This window comes from Musa acuminata, chromosome BXJ3-5 (genome assembly GCF_036884655.1).
Source record: "Musa acuminata AAA Group cultivar baxijiao chromosome BXJ3-5, Cavendish_Baxijiao_AAA, whole genome shotgun sequence".
Lineage (NCBI taxonomy): Eukaryota > Viridiplantae > Streptophyta > Magnoliopsida > Zingiberales > Musaceae > Musa > Musa acuminata.
The window spans coordinates 36,692,501-36,713,060 of NC_088353.1; the positions used below are offsets into that span (position 1 = coordinate 36,692,501).

At 38.2% G+C, this 20,560-nt stretch overlaps 2 protein-coding genes and 1 long non-coding RNA gene across 3 annotated transcripts; 1 reads left to right on the top strand and 2 right to left on the bottom strand.

The window, feature by feature from the left end:
* Window positions 1–1,947: 1,947 nt before the first annotated feature.
* On the bottom strand, window positions 1,948–8,059 carry LOC103985761 (E3 ubiquitin-protein ligase RING1-like). The gene is made up of 2 exons (XM_009403577.3): window positions 7,091–8,059; window positions 1,948–2,260 (listed from the first exon to the last, which is right to left on the bottom strand). The coding sequence occupies exon 1, from the start codon at window positions 8,008–8,010 to the stop codon at window positions 7,099–7,101; it is 912 nt and encodes a 303-aa protein (XP_009401852.2). The 5' UTR covers window positions 8,011–8,059; the 3' UTR covers window positions 1,948–2,260; window positions 7,091–7,098.
* A 3,669-nt stretch (window positions 8,060–11,728) lies between these two features.
* On the bottom strand, window positions 11,729–14,663 carry LOC135638865 (uncharacterized). Its single transcript, XR_010496770.1, has 3 exons — window positions 14,557–14,663; window positions 14,259–14,424; window positions 11,729–12,390 (listed from the first exon to the last, which is right to left on the bottom strand). It is a non-coding gene; the product is annotated as an uncharacterized LOC135638865 (long non-coding RNA).
* Window positions 14,664–14,924: 261 nt separating this feature from the next.
* Window positions 14,925–20,356, top strand: LOC135638864 (uncharacterized). Its single transcript, XM_065152371.1, has 2 exons — window positions 14,925–15,443; window positions 19,160–20,356. The coding sequence occupies exons 1-2, from the start codon at window positions 15,071–15,073 to the stop codon at window positions 20,062–20,064; spliced, it is 1,278 nt and encodes a 425-aa protein (XP_065008443.1). The 5' UTR covers window positions 14,925–15,070; the 3' UTR covers window positions 20,065–20,356.
* Window positions 20,357–20,560: the final 204 nt, after the last annotated feature.

Here is a 20,560-nt window from a genome sequence, read left to right on the forward strand (position 1 = left end):
CGTGATCTCATCACGATTCGATTTCTATTGCACAGATCTGTGGACATCACAATATATTTATGCATTAAGGAATATAAAGTAAGAAAATACCATAATAATAAATAAAAAAACTGCGTGTCATGTCACACGTGCCATCACTCACATGATTGGCTTGTAGAGCACCTATGACTAGCACTTGAAAGGGTTGAGCTTCGTGTTAGGTGTTGTGGAGCCTTAGTTGTTCTAGTGGTCTAGTGAGAGTTATTTGCGAAGCCATTTGACCCACCTCAGTTGGGTCGCAATGATGCTGGGTGGCCCAAGAAGAAGCAAAAGGTACTAGCATGGAAGGCCTCAAGTGCCAAAAAGGGGAAGGTTATTGAAGGTTTGGCTCGAGGATCAACCTACTCTCCACCGGCTCCTACAAGAGGCAAAGGCTCCATGCTCGAGGGTTTCGCTCGAGGAATGAGATGCTCTTCGTTGGCTCCTGAGGGGGTCAAGATCCCGAGGCACGTTAACAGAAGAAGATGGTGAGGTCGCTGTCGATGCGAAACTTATACAAGGATAAAACCTTACCCTTCATGGCCTTGTATATGGCTGACCTTCTCGACCCTTTTTCTAGTACCAAAATATTGTAGTCTTGATGCTATCGATCGAGAGTCGACATCGCTCGGTCTTGACCCAAAGGCACAGAGTTGTCCAAGCAACACTCGTCGCGGTCTGATGAGGCAATTAACACGGCGCCGAGGTGTCAGAGGTGGCTTTAGAGGAGTCTTCATATACCTAAGGTGGTCCCAAGGCTAGGTGATGAGGCAATTAACGTGGCGCCGAGGTGTCAAGGGTTTTACACAAAGGTCAACGTTTGAGGGGATTTCTTAACCCAGATCTCTCTGACACACAAGTTAGTGGTCAAAAGTTATGTAGGTGTAGAGTATTTTCAGTGAGAGAGATCCAACCTCTGAGTAGGCGCTAGGGATTGACTTTTATACTTGGGTAATTGAGGGGATCGATCGTAACCGTCGCAATGCCCTTCATTGGTGTTTTGCCCATGTGGTCGATAGGGTCGAACGACCATCTATTGGTTGTTGTCCATGAAGGCCGATCGAAGGGGAGCATATTTGAGCGATCGTCCGGGGACCACGCTCGAGATGGTTGACCAGATCAATTCGAACGACCTCCCATGGACTATTATCCATGGAGCCTGACAGGCTATTGCTCTTCCCACATGGCTACTGAGTAGGGATAACCTGACTTTCATTCTCCACATCAGCTCCTCGATGACAACCAACTGACGGATTATAATCGGTATCGGAACTGACGGATTATAGATTATAATCGGTATTGGAATATTTTTTATCATCATCCTTTTCCTGCAGACCTCGTGCGAAGGAGGAAGGTGAGACGAGCAAGGATGGCTCCTCAAACGAGGGGGCAAGCATAGCAAGACCCACCACTACCTCCACGAACACTGTCGTTGCCTCTATACCTCCTCCTTCCTCGCACAAGGGCGAGACGAGCAAGGATGAGTCTGACAAAGTCCATAAAGGGGAGCAAAGGTGACACAAGGGTAGTGCAAGGCGAAGGTGATAGCGGGTGTGATAGAGGTAGTGGTAAAATAATTTTTTCACGTAACTGATAACCTTCTATGATGTTTAAAGTGGGAATGCTCTCTGAACTTTTTCAAAAATTCTCATACATTAGATATATATATATATATATATATATATATATATATATATATATATATATATATATATATATATATATATTGATGCATGTACCACATAATCTTATATAAGATTGATTTAGTGTCTTTACATATATGATTCATGTGATGCTCATGAATTTTATTACCGACACTTTGATATGATTCCACTCAGTTAAAATACCAGAATTTTTTTGCCTCAAAAGTAGACTCCGATATGGTCGAGTTGATTGATGTCATGTGAGAAAAAGATTGACCCAAGATAATAAAAGAATACCTGAATATTATACAAAATAGACACCATTGCGATTGAACTGAAAAATAAAGCAGCAGAAGTATACAACGCAAGGGCAATGGATTGGCTTTAAAAAAGCACAAGTCATCACTATCCTGCTTTAATTCCCAAGCAAAAATTGTTTTTAGCAGCCCCTGTTCTGCAGTACCTAGGAAAAAATAAACATGAAACCTTTGCCAGATAAAAGATTGTTTTGGATAATTATGATCCTTTCATCAGTGGAAATTGGCACGCTTTGACCAATATTTTCTGAGCAGTCCAAATGTACCAAGAAGGTCATCATCCTACATGTGTAGAAGAACAATCATGGAGTTAGAACAGAAACAAATGACTGAAACTATATGTTGGCTGGATGGTCGCCTACAAAAAATTTGACCACCTATCCGCCCATCATTTGCCGGAGCCAAAATAAAAGGATTCAGTTTTAATATCTGAGGACACTGGTGGTGAAACGAAACAATTAAACTAAAATTAAAGAACACACATACTTCATAAATACTTGCCTAGAATCCAAAATCTTTGAGAAAACAACTAAAGCAAAAACAAGTTCTGTATGCATAGGTTACTTTTCCACTAAACCAATAAAGTGACAGAAGAGTATATCTCTTAACAATGAACTGAATGGATATGAGCATTGCAAAGATAAGAACATCAACATAACAGAATAATTTCCAAAGGTTGCCAGATATCATCACCTTGTGCTACTTTTAAGAAAGGGAACAAAAGGTGGTGACAAAATAAGTAGTTCACATAGGACTAGGGTCGGGAAGTAAGAAAGCAATACTAGCTGTCGTTCAGGAAGATCTTAATTGTATCATAACATTAACAGCTTATTTAAACTCCTGTTGCAGAAACAACTATCGTGTTAACAACAACAGCCTTGGAACAAGCTTCAAGTTCTTGAAGCCAAATCTCAGTCTTAATATATTGTTATTTCACATCATTTACTTCAGAATTAAATCTAATCTGACAACTCCGCATTTGAGACAAGCCACAAAAGAGATCCTGATCCAAACAAATTATCGTAATATGCCCTTAAAAGTAATAGGATGAGACAGTAAACACTCCAATCAATGACTACATGTTAACTACAAAGTAAAAGCACAGGTCAGATAATATTCATTAGAATCTGTTTCCAAATCCCAGTGGATGGCTACTTTGATATGCATCCTAATATCCAAAATATACCAGATGGATGAGTTGAGCTCCAACCATATGCGAATATAACCCAAAATTTTGTTATTTGATTATTTTTTATGTATATTTCTTCTCATGCTTCTTTTGTTGTTCACATTTGCACTAGAATCATTCTTGACTGTGAAATATGATTGATAAATTTGAATCAGTTTCTTGATTATCTCATGTTATCCTAGTTTCACATGTTCTTCACTTCTGTAATTGCCTAATTACCAGTTCGGATCTTTATCTGTGATATATATTAGTTTGTATATCTATCTGTTTTGAATATATGTGATTACAAACCGTGATTTCAAAAGGCGCTCGGGCAAGGTGCGAGGTGAGACCCGAGCGCCTTGTTTAATGTCTAGGCGGTACGCTTCAAAAAGGCGCTACTTTGGCACTCGCCCGAAAGCGTCGGTCGCTTCGGGCGAGCACCCGATTTAAACCAGACGACCGAACAAGCTTTTTAGGTATAGTTCGATCGCATTTGCGTTAGTTGGTTCGCAGCCTCCCCCTTGCGACTTCCCCTAACACCAACCCTACTTGCGATTCCGCCACCAACATTTCCTTTCTGCTGTTGCTACCATTACCGTTGCCACTACCACTACCTCTCTCCGCTACCATTGCCACTGTCGTTGCTCTCCGCTACTACTGTCGCTGCCTCTCTCTACTACTACTGCTACTGCCATTGCTCTGTCGTCGCCCGCTGCAGTTGTCGCTGGTCTCCGCTACCATTGTCGCTGCTCTCCGCTACCACCTGTTGTTGCTGCCGCTGGTCTTCGCTACCGCCCGCTGCTCTCAAACAATAGCCTCTTTTCTGCGATTCAGTTCTCATCGTGACTCAGCTTCTCACCTCGGTCTTCTTCTCACACTCTACTATTAACAGTAGAGAATATTTTAAAATATTAAAAAGTTTAATATTTTTAATTTTAAAAATATTTAAAAAATATTTTTATATTTTAATATTTTAGAACACCTCGTTTCGCTCGGGTGAGCACCTTAGGTGTTTTGAGACCTTCATGCCTTTTGACATCTAGTGCTTTTTAAATCACTAATTACAAATTTAAGTTTATGCTTGGTATCCGACATATCGATCGATTATAAATATTTAAAGAATAGAGAGATAGTTTTCCCACAACCCAATATGTTTTAATTCCTAAAAGGCCAGTTATTCCGCTGAACCAATTTTACAAATCAATCCAATCATCAATCAGCTTACAGCCATGATAAACTCAAATCATTGTCATTTTTCCACCACAACAACACACTAGCCAAGTAATATAACCATCTACTTACCTTCAGAGCAATATTCTCCTACATCCACACTACATATGAAGCATTCGAGCAATATAGAGTCATGTCAAAGGAAGTTGAGTCTTGTTGACTCAAATTATTAGAGGGCAAACAACTTCTGTAAAATAAACATTCAATCCTGCTGATTGGTATTGGTCACAAAATAATGCACCTTATATTACAAGGAAAGCATCATGTTAATGAAAACAATCTTACTGTTTAGAATTCCTTCTTGTTTCAGAAGATGCTATCAAAAGGGGTAAAAAACCATCATCTACTAGTAAAAGCAAAACAAGAATACATCTTCAGTACAATTCACAACAAAAGAAGTGAATATCTAACTAGAAGCCAAATGAATCTTTCGTCGACAATCATTCAAGATCATATTGTAATGCATTCCTCACAGATAAAGCAGTAGATAATTGCTGGAATTTATGTGAGACCATGCTACAAAACAAAATTGCAATGTCCATTTCAGATAGTCAGATACAAGAATTCCCATTTCATGGCATCAGGAAGTGCTAAACCCGCATAAACAGGATAAGTGCATGACATGCCATTTGGCATGTTCCTTTGTCGACCAGCACAAATGAAAAATCAAACTACATGACATGCCATTTGGCATGTTCGTGTTTTGACCAGCACAAACGAAAAACCAAACTAGAGATACATCAGCAGTCAGCAGCTTTGGTACATGCCAATGTGCTACTTTTCGATATCTTTCTAGCACAGGACATTTCAGCCAGTGCCAACATGTGCTGATAGGCACAGTATTCCCTAGTAAGTATAAGCAAAAGATGTCACAAAATTTAAGGGTCTAAAGACTCTGAACTATGTGGCAACCTACAACAAAGAAAAATGAGCATACATCTCAATTCTTTGCCATCTCAATTCAATAAAATTTATTACAACATTGCAGCAAAATGTAATGTTTTTACTTTTTACACTATGCATTTATGTTAGCTTTATAATGTATCTCTTGCATATATACACAGAATTGCTAGAACCTGTATGACAATATGTTACCATGGCTTAATTTTCCAGCTCATTTATGACCTAGTAGAAAAAGAAATGTCATATGGTCTAATGTGTCTGAGCTATCCAAGTGTATATTAAACATTATCCTACTAATAACCTGACATAATCCAATTCTAACCAGAAGTGACCAACTCTCAATAAATCATGTTAGAAAAATTATCCATACACACGCAAATATATTCAAGATGCTTGGAACTTTTTTTTAAAGGCCAAAAAATTCACAATTGTGGAGCAGTAGCACGTCAGACACCTACCCAAGCAAATAGATTGATAAATCTGCTCAACTGCACAAACTCAAACACACCTTCAAAGAAGTTGTGGAAACATAAACAAGCACAATCGACAACATTCTCAGATGAGCCTGCATAAGCAACATGTACAGAGAAAATGAGAATAGGAACACAAGCAAAAGCTCACGGGGTAACGAAATGCACCATCCTTAAAACCAAACCTCAAAAGTCATATCCTTCAAAAGTTCAAAACAAACCTCGATGCTCACGTCAAGCGATCTGTGGCACAAATGCAGAAACCCTAGACTTTTTGTACACATAATTCATGACACCTTAACCTTCACCCACAACTTTCCAGAGAAAGTCCGAACACCTTGGAAGTACATAAATACATGTATCTATCACTTAGGCATAAATAATGTTCACACAATGCCCACAGCTTGCAAACAAATGGTTGGTTTCACCCACAAGCACCTTTTTAGCCATAACAAACCTAAAGAGAGAAACTATACAGGCTTGCAAGAAGTGGATCGTTTTTGTTTTATTGCATCCACTCTATTGAACCAACCTGCTCCTAAGTGACCATCTTAATTGCAAAAGAGACCACCAGACAAGCTAATATACCTGTCTTAGAGCAGACAATATTAAGATGTCATCCCAAGATGTCACTTCGAAATAGATAACAGTATAAATGACCAAATCAGTTCCAGCTAAAAAGAATCAAACCTAATCTCCAAAAGAAAAAAAAGGATATTTTTTCCTCACATGAAGTCATTACTTGTCCAAGCAGCAGAACAAATAATTCTATTTCCAGATCATGTGATTCACCTTGAGGCAAACATGCCCCTAAATGACATAATCAAGTTAAGCACATGATTGTCCTCAAGATCAACATGACCCTACACGAAATGTTCCCTATCTAAAACAGAATACTGTTAATGGACAATTAAGTTAGAACTATAGGGTTATTAGACCAAATTATGATTGCAAAAGATGGCTTAACTGGGCAAAACAAATAACAATTAGTATTAGTTTGAACAAGATCTATACAAGAAACTCCAGTCCTTGCAGATGTTCCAATAGGACTTGAAAGAGAATAACAAAAAACACATACGAATGTGCTATGCACTAAGTTGCATAAAGTTTGTATCAGCAATCTAGTACTGAGAGCTTAAAACTTCTAAATAGACAAGGAAGACAAATTTCATAATTAATCTATAAAAACTACCATCCTAACTTCTTCTGACATACTCTGCAAAGTTTGCAGATTAATGTGATAAACAGTATCCAGTACTGACAAGGATAATTTGACAAATATGCTCAGAGATCAAAGAAGAATCAAACAAGAATACCATAAATATAAAAGAACCATACTTCCAGAATTAGTGGGTCCCCGACGCAGGATAACCATGGTCATCAGAACTCCTCTCTGAAGTTCTCACCGGCAAATTGCCGTCTACTTCTCCAGCCACAGCCCCCGTGGTCAAACCACCACCTGGATTCACTGCATTGGATCGAGGCGTCCTATGACGCTCGTAATCTGGGTCGTCAGTTGGCAATTCATATCGACAAACAGGGCACGAGTTGTGGAGCCCGAGCCATGGGAGGATGCACTCCTTGTGGTAGACGTGGTTGCACGGCATCTGCTTTGCAACTGCGTCCATCTCAAACAGGTCCATGCAAACCGAACACTGGGCCTCGTCCGATGCCAATAAGCCCTCCGTGATCTTGACGTCGGGAAGGGACTCTACGGCAGCCTTCGACGCCGGAGGCGTGCCGTACTGGTTGGGATCATTCTCGGACAGCCGCTGGATCAGCTGGTCGAGTCCCGGCCCGACGAAGTAGTCGCCGATGTTCCCCATGAAGTGGCGTCCCCTGCCGCCAGATCCGGCAGCGCCGCCGAAGGAGACGGCCTGGACGAGATCTCGGAGGGAGGGGGCAGAAAAGGAGCTCAGAGGGTCGGCACTGGCGTCGACCGACGGGTTCTCGACGTTGACCGCGGCAGCGGCAGCGGCGGCGGCCAAGTCGACGAAGGCGGACAAGAGAGAAGGGAATGCGGGTAATGCATCCACATCGTCGAAGGAGGATCGGAAGTAACGACCGGGGTGGGGGGCAGGGTTAGGGTTCCGGTCGGGGAGGTCGAACTCCTCGACGAAATCGCCGTGGCAATGGGCGCAGGCGAGCCTGGTGCCAGCGGCGGTGAAGGTCCGATTGCATTGGTGGCATAAGTAGCGCTTCTCTGCGGTGACGGGGGCGGCGGCGGAGGAGGAACCGGTGGCCCCAGCGGAGGACATCTCTTCGCAGCGACGAGAGAGAGATTTCGAAGCTTTGTGGGCCAAGAAATAAGAGTTTATCGAAAATAATCTTGAAACCTGACAATAATACCCACTTCCTACCTGAATTAGTATTGATCAAGACAAAGAATAGACACCCTGCTCATCCAGATGGGTCCCGCTTTATCATCAGTTGACGTAAGCATCCCCTTGTTGAACTGTGCAAGCAGCGGGGACGAACGTACACGTGTAGGATTCGCTGTTCCAATATATTGCTTACAGATCAACTTAAATTGGATTTAGATATTAACCACTTGGAGACGAATTGTTTAGGATCAAATAATCATTTTATATTTTTTGAATTCTTAAAAAAAAAACTTAAATTATATTTATTTTTATTATATTCAAAAATAGTGTAATATTTTATATTTTCACTAACCAAATCGCTTATACGATGAAAGGTAAACCCATTTTTGGTCAAATGAGATATCTACCTAACTTAATTTGTTGACGATAGTAAAGTGCGAAAAGAAACGAGATTAAATATTTTACTTTCATAAATATATAAATCATAATATAATTCTTAAAAGTATAAAGATCGTACTAAAAATAACTAATTACATGAGGTAATATATAATTAGTCCAAGGAAGAAAGAGATCATGGGGTTAAAACTCAAACATTATTACACTATATATATATATATATATATATGTATATATGTATGTATATATATATATATGTATATATGTATGTATATATATATGTATATATGTATATATGTATGTATATATATATATATGTATATATGTATATATACATATGTATATATGTATATATACATATATATACATATATATATATATACATATATATATATATATACATATATATATATATATATATTCTATCATTATCATTTTATAATATATGATAAGATTACATTTTCTAAGATATACCCGACTATTTAATCGAGACGGATAGAAAAATAAACACTTTATCAAGTGGAAGCTTTGTTAATAATCCTATTGATTCAGAAAAGTATTTATTTTAATGTATTAAAGCTTTATTTTTTTAGATTATACTTTTTTTCTGAAAAATGTGGTTTTTTTTAATATGTTAGACTTATTATATTGGATCCACATATTGTATCAAAAAAAGAAAACAGATTAGAAAAAATTAATTCTTAATAAAAATGTTATATGTTTTTAAATGTATTTAAGAAGATTATGATATTTGGATACGGCTAGAACTCATTTGGTATGCAGATCGTAAAATTTATGGATAGAAACGAATATATCTCCATCATTATTCACATTTGAAAGATATTAATTCCTACAACATTTAATAGACAATCCATGTGATGAAAGAAATAGTACTACCAATAGAGTAAATAAAATCCTAAAATTTAAATACATTAATTAATAGCTCAAGAAAAGAACCGAGAAAGAATACTATTTCTTCTTTTCATCTCTCCCTTTTTCCTCCGTTAGATTTAAAGTCATATTTCTATAAAAAACCAAAAAAATTTCTCAAAATTATTCATTAAAATAAAGAAGAAAGGGCAACATTTTTTAACTGATAGCTTGGAAAGTCCAAATATCTTCTCTTGTGCTTGAATAAATTACATGTGTAAATAAAAAATGAATAAATTATGCTATGTATCATTCTTTTATTCTAGTAATAATAATAATAATAATAATAATAATAATAATAATAATAATAATAATAATAATAATAATATTAATATTAATATTAATAATGAGCTTTTTGACTTATTTGTCATGAATTTTTATCTCTTTTATTAGAGCTAATAGAAGGGTATAAACTAGCAGAAATCATGTTTATAAATGATTAGGTGACACACTATTATATAGTTGTCAAATTGATCAATAAAATAGGAATCAATCTCTAAAAGAATTATACAATAGGAAGTAACAGATCCATAAATTAGGAGTACATTTGGAGATGGTGAACAAAGTGATAGAGATAAGAACAGACTGCTATGAGCCAAACATGATTAGGATGACTATTTTTATGGTAGACATTGTAGATTCAATATTAGGAAGCATCCACTCATCCTCTCAAAGCTTGGACTGGGTAAGCAAGCCAATGGACAACCTTTGTCTCCACAGTTCTTCATGTTCTTTTCCTTTAATATTTCTCAGCTCTCAGCAGACATGCTGTTGACTTTGTGCGCACACAGAATAATATATACATATATATATATATATATATATATATATATATATATATATATATATATATATATATATATATATATATATCATTGTATAGAAATTGTCGAGACAGACAAATAGTTGTAACTTGTACACCACAGCAGCCACTGAATTAAGGAATTCTTTGATGGTATACATAGGAAAAAAGACTTCAATTCCTATGTATATGCACAAAGGTTGGACACCATATACAGACATTGTGGTATATCAATACATAGAATGCAGTACAAATTTGTGAAGATTTACTATAGTTGTAATAGCCATATTATGTCAATTTTCCCATAATCATGCTACCATGATATTCCAATTTAATTGCTCTTTAATAATGGGGATTTCTTAATGGAAGTTGCAACATTCAAATTACAAGGAAAAGAATGTTGTCATCCTTCAACTTTTTCCTGTCCTTTAAAAATAGGATTTTTGTTCTAGTTTGAGCCTAAGATTTTTTATGGACATTGGCGTAGACTTAATGGTCAAGTCAAATAACCTAATCACCGCAGTGTGTACATTAAAGAATATGAGAGGCAAACTTCACAAGACCACCTATAAGTAAACACCCCTTGCTTACAGTCTCGAAGTAGAGGGAGAAGGAAGGAAGGAAGGGATAGGAGATGATCCATTGGATCGGTAAGTTAAGCTTCATCCTTCTCGGCGTGGCTTCGGCCACGCTTGTCGCGGATCTCTTGCTCCCTTGCTTTCTGGATTTCTTCCTCTCCCTGCGCCACCTCTGGATCATCTCCCAGTTCATCGTCTTCTTCATCTGGAAGCTCTCCAGCACCGGCGACGCCGACGAGTCTCTTGAGTTATCTTTACTTCGTCCTCTTGCTGCTGACTCGCCGGAGACGTGGGGTGACGTCCCTTCCGCCGACTACTTCACCTCCTTTCCTTCTCGAGCTGGTTCGCGTGAACCCGAGCCGTTGCCGCCGGAGGTCACAAAGGAGATGGTGGAGCCTAGACAGCAATACCACCGTGAGGAGGCTGCACCGTTGGTGGTGAAAGAGGAGGACATGGGGTGGAGGAGAAGGGAAGTGCTCGTGGTCCACCACGACGAGCTGTTCCAGCGAGCGGAGGCGTTCATCAAGAAGCACCACGACAGCCTCCGGCTCCAGCCGCATGAGGAGTACCCGCAGCAACGCCAACGCTTGGCGATGCTTCCTTGGTCTTCCTAGCAGTCGATCTCCCACTTAGCTTACGTTTCTCTTCTCGATTCATTCGTGAACTGGTAACACAGTCGCAGTGGTGGTGTCCATGTTGTGTGTACATATATGGCTTCATGTACATGAGATCATCATGGTGTAAAGAAGAAGCTGCAAGTCTTCACTGTGTGATCCTTCTCCTTGTAACACTCGTTAGCAAAGAACAATAAACTCAGTTGGGCTCAGAATGTTTCTTGCTGTTCCAAAGAGTTTTGGCGAGGTTACCACATCTTCCATATGGTAAAACTGCATTGACATTATCCAAAATGATTCCATGCAATTTATAGCGTTGACTCTGGAACATATATCAGATCTTCTGCATTCATGATATCACATGGGCTAATTAAAAGTTGGAGTAGGTGGTGTTAGCTGCTGAATTAGTCAACTCTCTCAAGGGAGATGGGTCACAATATGTAGCTCATCTGCAACTAAGCATATGAATCGATGCGTGACCTCATCAGATATATCCTTCTTCAGATATGAACTGAAATAAGACTCCATGATTCCTCTTACTGCATGTAAGCAGCTTACTCGATGCACGACCTCATCAACTTTGTCCTTCCTGCTTGCTGAATCATGTTCTTCTTTTTCTTCGGAGTTGAATTGACTGCAAAAAAAGACTAGTGTTTTCTTCTTGCAGCCTTTTGCTTCCGTTGGCTTTTAGTAGGTCACCTGCAAGTAAGCATCTTACTCGATGAATGGAATCCATTGACGATGACCAACAAATCCTGCTGTTCCAACGCGTAAACGAAGACATTGTTAACTACGAGAGTGGGTGCCATGGAAATCAAATGCCAACTTCGTGAAAGAAGACTTTGAAGCCTTGGTCAATGAAGAAGCTATAGGTCGAACGAGTTGTTGGATCCTGGTCATCATGTCACCTCGAGTCAACATGAAGCGCGTATTGAAAAAGTCCTTGAAGCTTATACTAGATTGAACGAAGGACTCGGAAGTCAAGAAGAGAGGCCTGTAAATGACAAATAAGATAATGATCAAAGTAAGAAATTTGTTGGAGAGACTTCTCAAGCTCATGTTGCCATCTTAAAGTGCGATGAATGTTCTTGTGCCATCAATGATTGTATAACTTCAAGAAATAGCTTATCTCTGAGGCAGCATAAGTTCTCTTTTTTTGCTTTCTAAAGCATAATATAAACTAGATTACATTAATTGCATGATACATCCATTACTCTGCTCATCAGAGCTCAAAACAATGTGGTAAAGGCTGTTTGGGTGGATGATCATGGAACTTGATGTAACAGTGGGGTGTTTCAGACTACCTAATTATGCTCATCCAATAGACGAAAAAGAAAGCAATAAACTACTTCTTTAATCATGGTGTCACGAATCATAACAATCGTAATGAATCATAATGTGCCAATTGTTTAAGATCAACCATATCGAATGTAATCCACCGTTTAATAAAATAGATTCATGCAATTGAAATCTAATAAAGTTTCTCATTGGTGATGCTACAGAAATATTTAAAGAAGTCAAAGAGTCATGGTATATTTATTGGAACATGTTAGCATTTGTTTGACTGAGGAGTGAAGCCATACCAGCAATTATATTAACAAGCATCACAAGCCCATATAGCAGATTGGAAAAATAGCTACATGTCATATTTTGTACTTGAACCATATATTTATTATCAGCATGAAACAAAGAGGTTGAGGTTGCAACACTGTATGAACATACTACATAATATGGAAATTCAATTAAGATTTTATTCAACATATTACTTATCTGACTCAAAAAAGAAAAATAAATCTCAGTCATATTGGACTAAGGTACTTATTTATCAGGCCTCAAAAAGAACTAAAATCTTGGGAGTCTACACCAACTCAACAACATTTTGCAACACTGGTTCGTGGAACGAAAATTTCTATGACCAGAAATAGCAAAAGGCTTTAGTTTACAAGGATATTAAATAGACATGAAAATCTATTTTAGCATATAGCAACTCAAAAATTCATCATCTAGTGAAGAAATAACAAACCATTCGGTAAAAAGTTTAACATCCTAATATCATCAGTAAGATCCTAATTTAGCTGACGTAGGAAGTAACAAAGATGTGTTAGTCGAGATAATTAATTAACACTGATGACCCAAGGATGAAGAAACAACTCCTCCAGGATTGGATAATTTCCAATTCATCGATCAAACATGTCTAATTGGCAACAACTATCGGGCTAATAGTGAATACATATGCGATAACTTCATGGAGGAATATAGACATAGAGGAGCATTGCAACACTAAAACAACAAACCATAAGATTCAAAGTATTTTGACTCGGTTGCATGGGTCCTTTCCTACCATTGAGCTCTTCTGGAGGTGACATTACTAGACAAACTAAAAGCCATTATCGTTTCAATATATGTTTTCTCAGATCTTCTTCTACCACTAATCCCTTGGACCTACTGGAGCATACATATGTGATAACTTCATGGAGAAATATACTCAGCTAGGAGCATTGCAACACTAACACAACAAGCGACAAGACTCGAAACATTTTGACTTGGTAGCATGGGTCCTTTCCTACCATTGAGCTCTGCTGAAGGCAACATTGCTAGACAAACTAAAAGCCATTATAGTTTCAAGAAATGTTTTCTCAGATCTTCTTCTACCTCGTCATGCACCACTAATCCCTTGGACCTACTGGAGCATCTACTCGATCTTAAGCACTCCTAATCTCAATTACTAGGCGGCCAATTTCCAGTTCCAGGGTGTTCAAATGTCAGCTAAATGATAAAATATTTGACTAATTCTTCCATCGACAAACTAAAACTTTTGAGCACAGTGAACAGTAAGTATAATGGGAACCAGACAACACATACTTCTCCATGTGGCCTTCTTGTAAAGGATGCGGTATCCGCATTCCTCGCACGGTGTAACATCCCCTGACTTCAGCGTGTTCTCCGCCCCGCAATCTCCGCTTGTATTGATCCGATGTTTGATATGAGTATATTAATCAAGCAATCAGATAACTCCACTCGTCACAAACTACTTCAATAAAGATTCGAAAGACAAAAAGGAGATCAAGAACCGAAAGCTAGGGTTTGTAAGGAAAAAATCAATCGATCACGAACGGAGGAACATAAAGAATAATATTAGTAAAAAAATTTTGAATCGTACTATTTCGGGAGAGAACAATGACGAATTCGTGGAGATCTCTTGGCCTGCGAGGACCAAGAGGAGGGTAGCCGACGACAGGAAGATGGCATCTTTGGAGGGAGTTGCCGTTTATATCCGAAAGGAAATGGTGTGACTCAGCCGAGTAAGTTATGAGTCAACCGGGTCCAACCCGACCGAGTTACGGAATCGTCAATCAACGTGGCGTAATTATCCACGTTATTATTACACCGATCATAATCGTCTAACTTAGCTGCGCCTTACCATCCAAATCATAGAGATGGCGTGAGATTGACGGTTTGGATGATGTGGGTGTCCCGATGGGATGATGAATTAAAAGACTATATTTAGCGTCAGTCGCCAACGTCAGATAAAAGACGTACCGGGGAAGAGAAACCGCGAGGAGGAGGCCCGACCGGGCCGGCTACGATTAGGGTTCCTCACACCGAAATCCTAATCCTCTCTTCGTGCGGGCGCCCAATTGAATCCTGTCCACTCCTCTGTTTCGCGATCTCATATGGCCCCGGCGAGGTTGAATGGCGGGGATCGGCCGAAGGAGGAGGGGGCAAGTATCTGCATCAATGACGCCCTTACCGACGACGAGCTTCGGGCTGTGTTCGCGTGGCTGGAGAAGGAAGATGAGAGGGACCTGTTCGGGCTCGTCTGTAAGCGCTGGCTCCGCCTTCAGAGTTCGGAGCGCCGCCGCCTCCGGGCCCGGGCCGGCCCCGCCATGCTCCGCCGGATGACCGACCGGTTTCCGGGTCTCCTTGAGCTTGACCTCTCTCAATCCGCCTCGAGGTCGTTCTACCCTGGAGTTACCGACTCAGATCTTGCTGTCATTGCCGCTGGATTTCGGAATTTACGTGTCCTCGATCTCCAGAACTGTAAAGGTGAGATCTTTTGGTCTTTCACTATAGAGATTCTTCTTTTTGATGGTTGCTTGTTCATCTCGTGTGTTATAACCATGATCTCTTTCATTATTATTAATAATTCAGTTGGGGGTATAGTTATCATTTGCACTATGATTTTATTATCATAGCAACAACTTGATTAATTTATTGGTGTGAAGATAGTTACATGAGGGAATAAGTAGATGGTATCATTGCTTGATTGGGATTCCTCGCTTTTCTCATTCTTGTCTCCCCGGCGGTGGACTGAAGGTCGAGGAGTTTGTGGGAGTTTCATCGAAAGATGAAGGGGGCATCGTGAAAGGATTAAGGTAAGTGTCCCATCCTCTCTCTCCCCTAATTTAATCTCATAATCACATCTCATATCCTCAAACTAATCTCACAAATATTATCCATATTATAATGTTTGTGTTTTCCTCTCATATTCAATGTTTATGTTTTCCTCTCAAATTCAATTTTTTTAACATATGTCAATTGATACTATGTGAAAACTCACTATATCATGCTTTATGCTAGAAATTTATGCTTTCTATTAGGGATAGATGAATTTATATATTATGTTCTGCATGCGAAGTAGGAATCATGTATCAATCTTCCTATGTGGAGTCTTTTTTTATTGGATTTTTATCATCATTTTTGTAAAATAGGTGTTATTAAATAAACAAATAGTTGAATTCGAGTTTGTTGTCATGTCAGCGATCCACATCATCAACCACATCATTGTTGATCACTAGCACGTTACCGACCACTGTCATACCAGTATTGAGTTGTGTTATTTCAATGGTGATTATAGACACAACAGGCTGTACTGCAGTCTATACAAAATTTGTCATATCATTGCTGATTGTTGTCATTGTTAGCATTGACCTTTGTCATGTTAGTATGACTGTTGATACAACAAGTTACATGACAGTTTGCATGAAATCTAGGTGGATCAGTCTTAAATTGTCTAGCCCAACCACGTAGCCTAAATCAATATAATTGAGCTGGAGTAAATTGAAACAGTATTGAACCTTATTTAATTGACTTAATTTGAATCCAGTCATTATATATGGTCGAACCCAAACACATCATGATTTTGAACCCTAGCCATGCAACCAGATTGAACCCAATCATTACATCCGATCGAACTCAATCACATCCTAATTGAACCCAAGCCATGCACCTAGTCCAGATTTGACAAACTTAATTATACATAAGCCAAGCAGGCTATGCGGGCTCAATCAGTGGGTTGGTTATGTTGGCTAAGTCAGTCGGCTACCCTTGGTGTAGGCCTTTGAGCAGTAACTAAACCAAAGTACAGGTAATTAATAAATATACAAAAACTTTAGAAAAATACAATTCATAAAAATACAAAAAAATCCAAAAATGTAAAAAAATTTGAAGTATTGTTAAATGACAAGAATGAGATTATTAGGTCATATTGAATTCTATAGCAACCTAGAACTAGTGATTTAGACCTCCTAAAATCTCAAGTATAAATGCTATAAGGGCAAGTAAATAAATTTAAATATATAATGCATAACAAAATCTATCATACGTGATTGATTTCTATACTTTGTAAATTAAATTCCTTGCCACATGCTATTCGTCTCTTTTGACTCCAATTTATATGTTATATATATGTATATGTATGTGGATGCATGATTTAATGTGGCATGGGTTTAATCAACAGAGGACAGGTTCAAGTCATTTAATCTGGTTTCAATTTACTCTATCCCAATTGCACTGATTTGAGCTAGGTGGTGGGATGGATCATTCAAGATTGGTCCACTTAGATTCCATGCAAATTGATATGTAGCCTCCCATGTCAACAATCACACTGACATAACAAAGGTCAATGTTGACATGACAATGGTTAGTGATAACATGACAAATTTTGTGTGGGCTGCATGGTAGCCTATTGTGTCAACAATCACCGTTGACATGACACAAATCAACATTGATGTGGTAGTGATCAACCCTAGTGTGTCAGTGATCAATGATGCCATGGCTGATGATGTGGATCATTGACATGGCAGCGGACCTGAATACAATAGCATTTTCGTTTGTTTAATAACACTTATTTTTCATGAAATGATGATAAAAATATGATTAGAAAGACTCCATAAAAGATGTTTGACATATGATTTCTATTTCACATGTAGAACATAATTTATAAATCCATCTATCTCTGACAGGAAGCATAAATTTTGAGCAAAAACCAATATATAGTAAGTTTTTGCAGCATATCAATTGATACATGTTAAAAAATTTGGATTTGAGAGGAAAGCATAAACATTGGTAACATGGATGATATTTGTGAGATTAATGTTTAGGGATGCATTTTGTGAGATCAATATGTGAGATATGATAATAAGATTAAACTAGGAGAGAGGATGGGATGCCTACCTCAATCCATTTGGTGAAACCCCCATGGACTCCTTGATCTCCCATCCACCATCAACATAAAGAAGAAGAGCGAGGAATGCCAATTAAGTAATGACATCACATGCATAGTGTCATTTTTACTCAATTCCCATGTAATCATCCTCACACTAGCAAATCAATCATGTTATTGCTATCATGATAAAATCTTAGTGCAAATGACAACTATACCCCACCAACTGAATTAATAATAATAATTAAAGAGGTCACAGTTATAACATCATGAATTAATTTGATTAGTTAAAATTAGATCTTTATTTATTTGAAAAGGGTCGTCTTTGTTTAGAACAATGTATAGCCTATAGATTTGACTAGGTGTGCAGATTTTTTTGATTATTCAATGATAACAGTGATATGATTTGATGGAGTTATGTAATGATCCAACTAATTCTTAGGTTATGCACATGCAGAGAAACGACAAATACTGGTATTTTATAGGAAATTTGTAGATGTGGCAAATGCTTCTTCTTTATTTGAGCCTTGGTCATAGTACTTATGCTTAATGGACCTTGATGTTAAGTAATTGTTGTTGGTGGTACGAACTTATTATGATAATTTATGTAAAAAAAAGTCAATTATTGTAAAAAACATGATTGTTTACTAGATGAGGTTTAAGATGGTTTGACATCTGAATGTTCCACTCTTAAGTTTATATGCTCTTCTTAGTGTTCTGGAATGATTGATAGATGCAACTCTTCGGTGATAAAGATGGAATCTTATAATGTGAAAAATGTTAATTTTTTATCGTGTTGTAAGCTTTAGAATGCACTTCAGTCTTTCAATGTCACAAAACACTTGGAAAAGATTGCCTATAATGACTTGGGCAATTAATTGTTTCTATCTACTCAATTGCACATTCTCATAAGTTATTTATTGTTCATTTAGCAAGTAATGTCAACTCATTTCTTGATATATTACAAATGCATGTACCTTATCCTACAATTAATTCTTGTAATTGGAATCTTCTTTAGCTTCTATTGTTGGAATTTTGTGTGCCTAAATGGTAATACTTAGGTACATCAGGCTGATTCTTGATGTCTGTGATTACGGTTGTTTCTCTGTTGTTTTCAGCATATTTATGACATTAAAATTGTATCAGTATCATACTCGTATCTTGTTATAGTTGTTAGTGACATGAAATTTTGCAAGTTGGAGATAACATTAGATTATACTCGTTCCAGCCATCACCTCTCCTGTCATCAGAGAAAATACAATGTTTTACTTTCAGATTCTAGTAGTCTAATATGGATTATGTGGCTTCTGTTCCAAAGGTGTCACTGATGTTGGGATGATTTCTCTGGGAAATGACCTTCCATCCCTCCAGTCCCTAGATGTTTCCCAGTGTAGAAAAATTACGGACAAAGGATTGGTGGCTGTTGCTTTGGGTTGTTCCTCTTTGAAAAGGTTGCATGTAGCTGGATCAAAATCTGTAACAGATGAGTTACTAATAGCACTGTCTAGGAGCTGCTCATGCCTAGAAGATCTAGGATTGGCAGGATGCAACAACATAACAGACACTGGGCTCTCAGCTCTTGCTGATGGTTGTCGATATATTAACTCTTTAGATATTAGTAAATGCACCAAAATTGGTGATATTGGAGTCTCAAGAATTGCTGAGGTTGCGTCATCATCGTTGAAGATTCTCAAGTTGTTGGACTGTTTCAGAGTTGGTGATGAATCCATATTTTCCTTGGCCCACTTCTGCCATAACCTTGAAACTCTTGTAATTGGTGGATGCCGCGATGTTACAGATGAATCTATAAAGGCCCTGTCGCTTGCTTGTTGCGACAGCCTAAGGAGCTTAAGGATGGACTGGTGTTTAAACATTACAGACTCATCCTTGAACTCTGTGCTGTCAAACTGTAGACATCTTGCAGCTCTCGACATAGGTTGCTGTGACAAACTAACCGATTTGGCTTTCCAGTCAGTTGGAATGGGAGGATTTGAGTCGCAACTGAAGGTTTTAAAGATGAGTAACTGCATGAAGATCACAGTTTCTGGCGTAGGCTCCATGTTGAAATTCTGCAAATCCCTGGAGTACGTTGACCTGCGATCATGCCCTCATATTACAAGGTTGGGTTGTCAGCAGGCTGGATTGCAGTTTCCTGAATGCTGTAAAACAAACTATGATGGCAGCTTATCCGAAAATGAAACTATTGTTGATGTCTTCTTTTAAGACATGAACCAAGACAATGACCACTTCCCTATCAAGTGCCTAATGGACAAGCTCATACCATGATCAACTGTCATTCCTTTTCAGCCATAAGAAAGTAAGTATACCTTTCTGTGTGGCTAAGATATGTTAATATCGTGATGACAGAACTTGGAGTTGTGTTTACCGCAGTGTTGTATTTATGTTATTAAACCTATCCGACTGTAAATTTCCAGAATCTGTAGCTGACTGATTGCAGGCTTTTGTAGACTGATACTCTTTAAATCCCAGCTTCTGAATGCAGTCTTTCATATAATATATTTTTGTCTAAAAAGAAACTGTTTCTCTCTTCCTTAATAGGACTTGATTTAAAACTAAATAGCTCCCTGGTTTGGAACTTGTTATCTAGTTCTATTGTGGCTATTAGAATAAACTGGAATGCAGTAGGCATTACATTTTTATTTCATGCTTAAGTTATTAATATCGACTGCAATTGCATTAAGAGTTGGTGCAAGTTGAT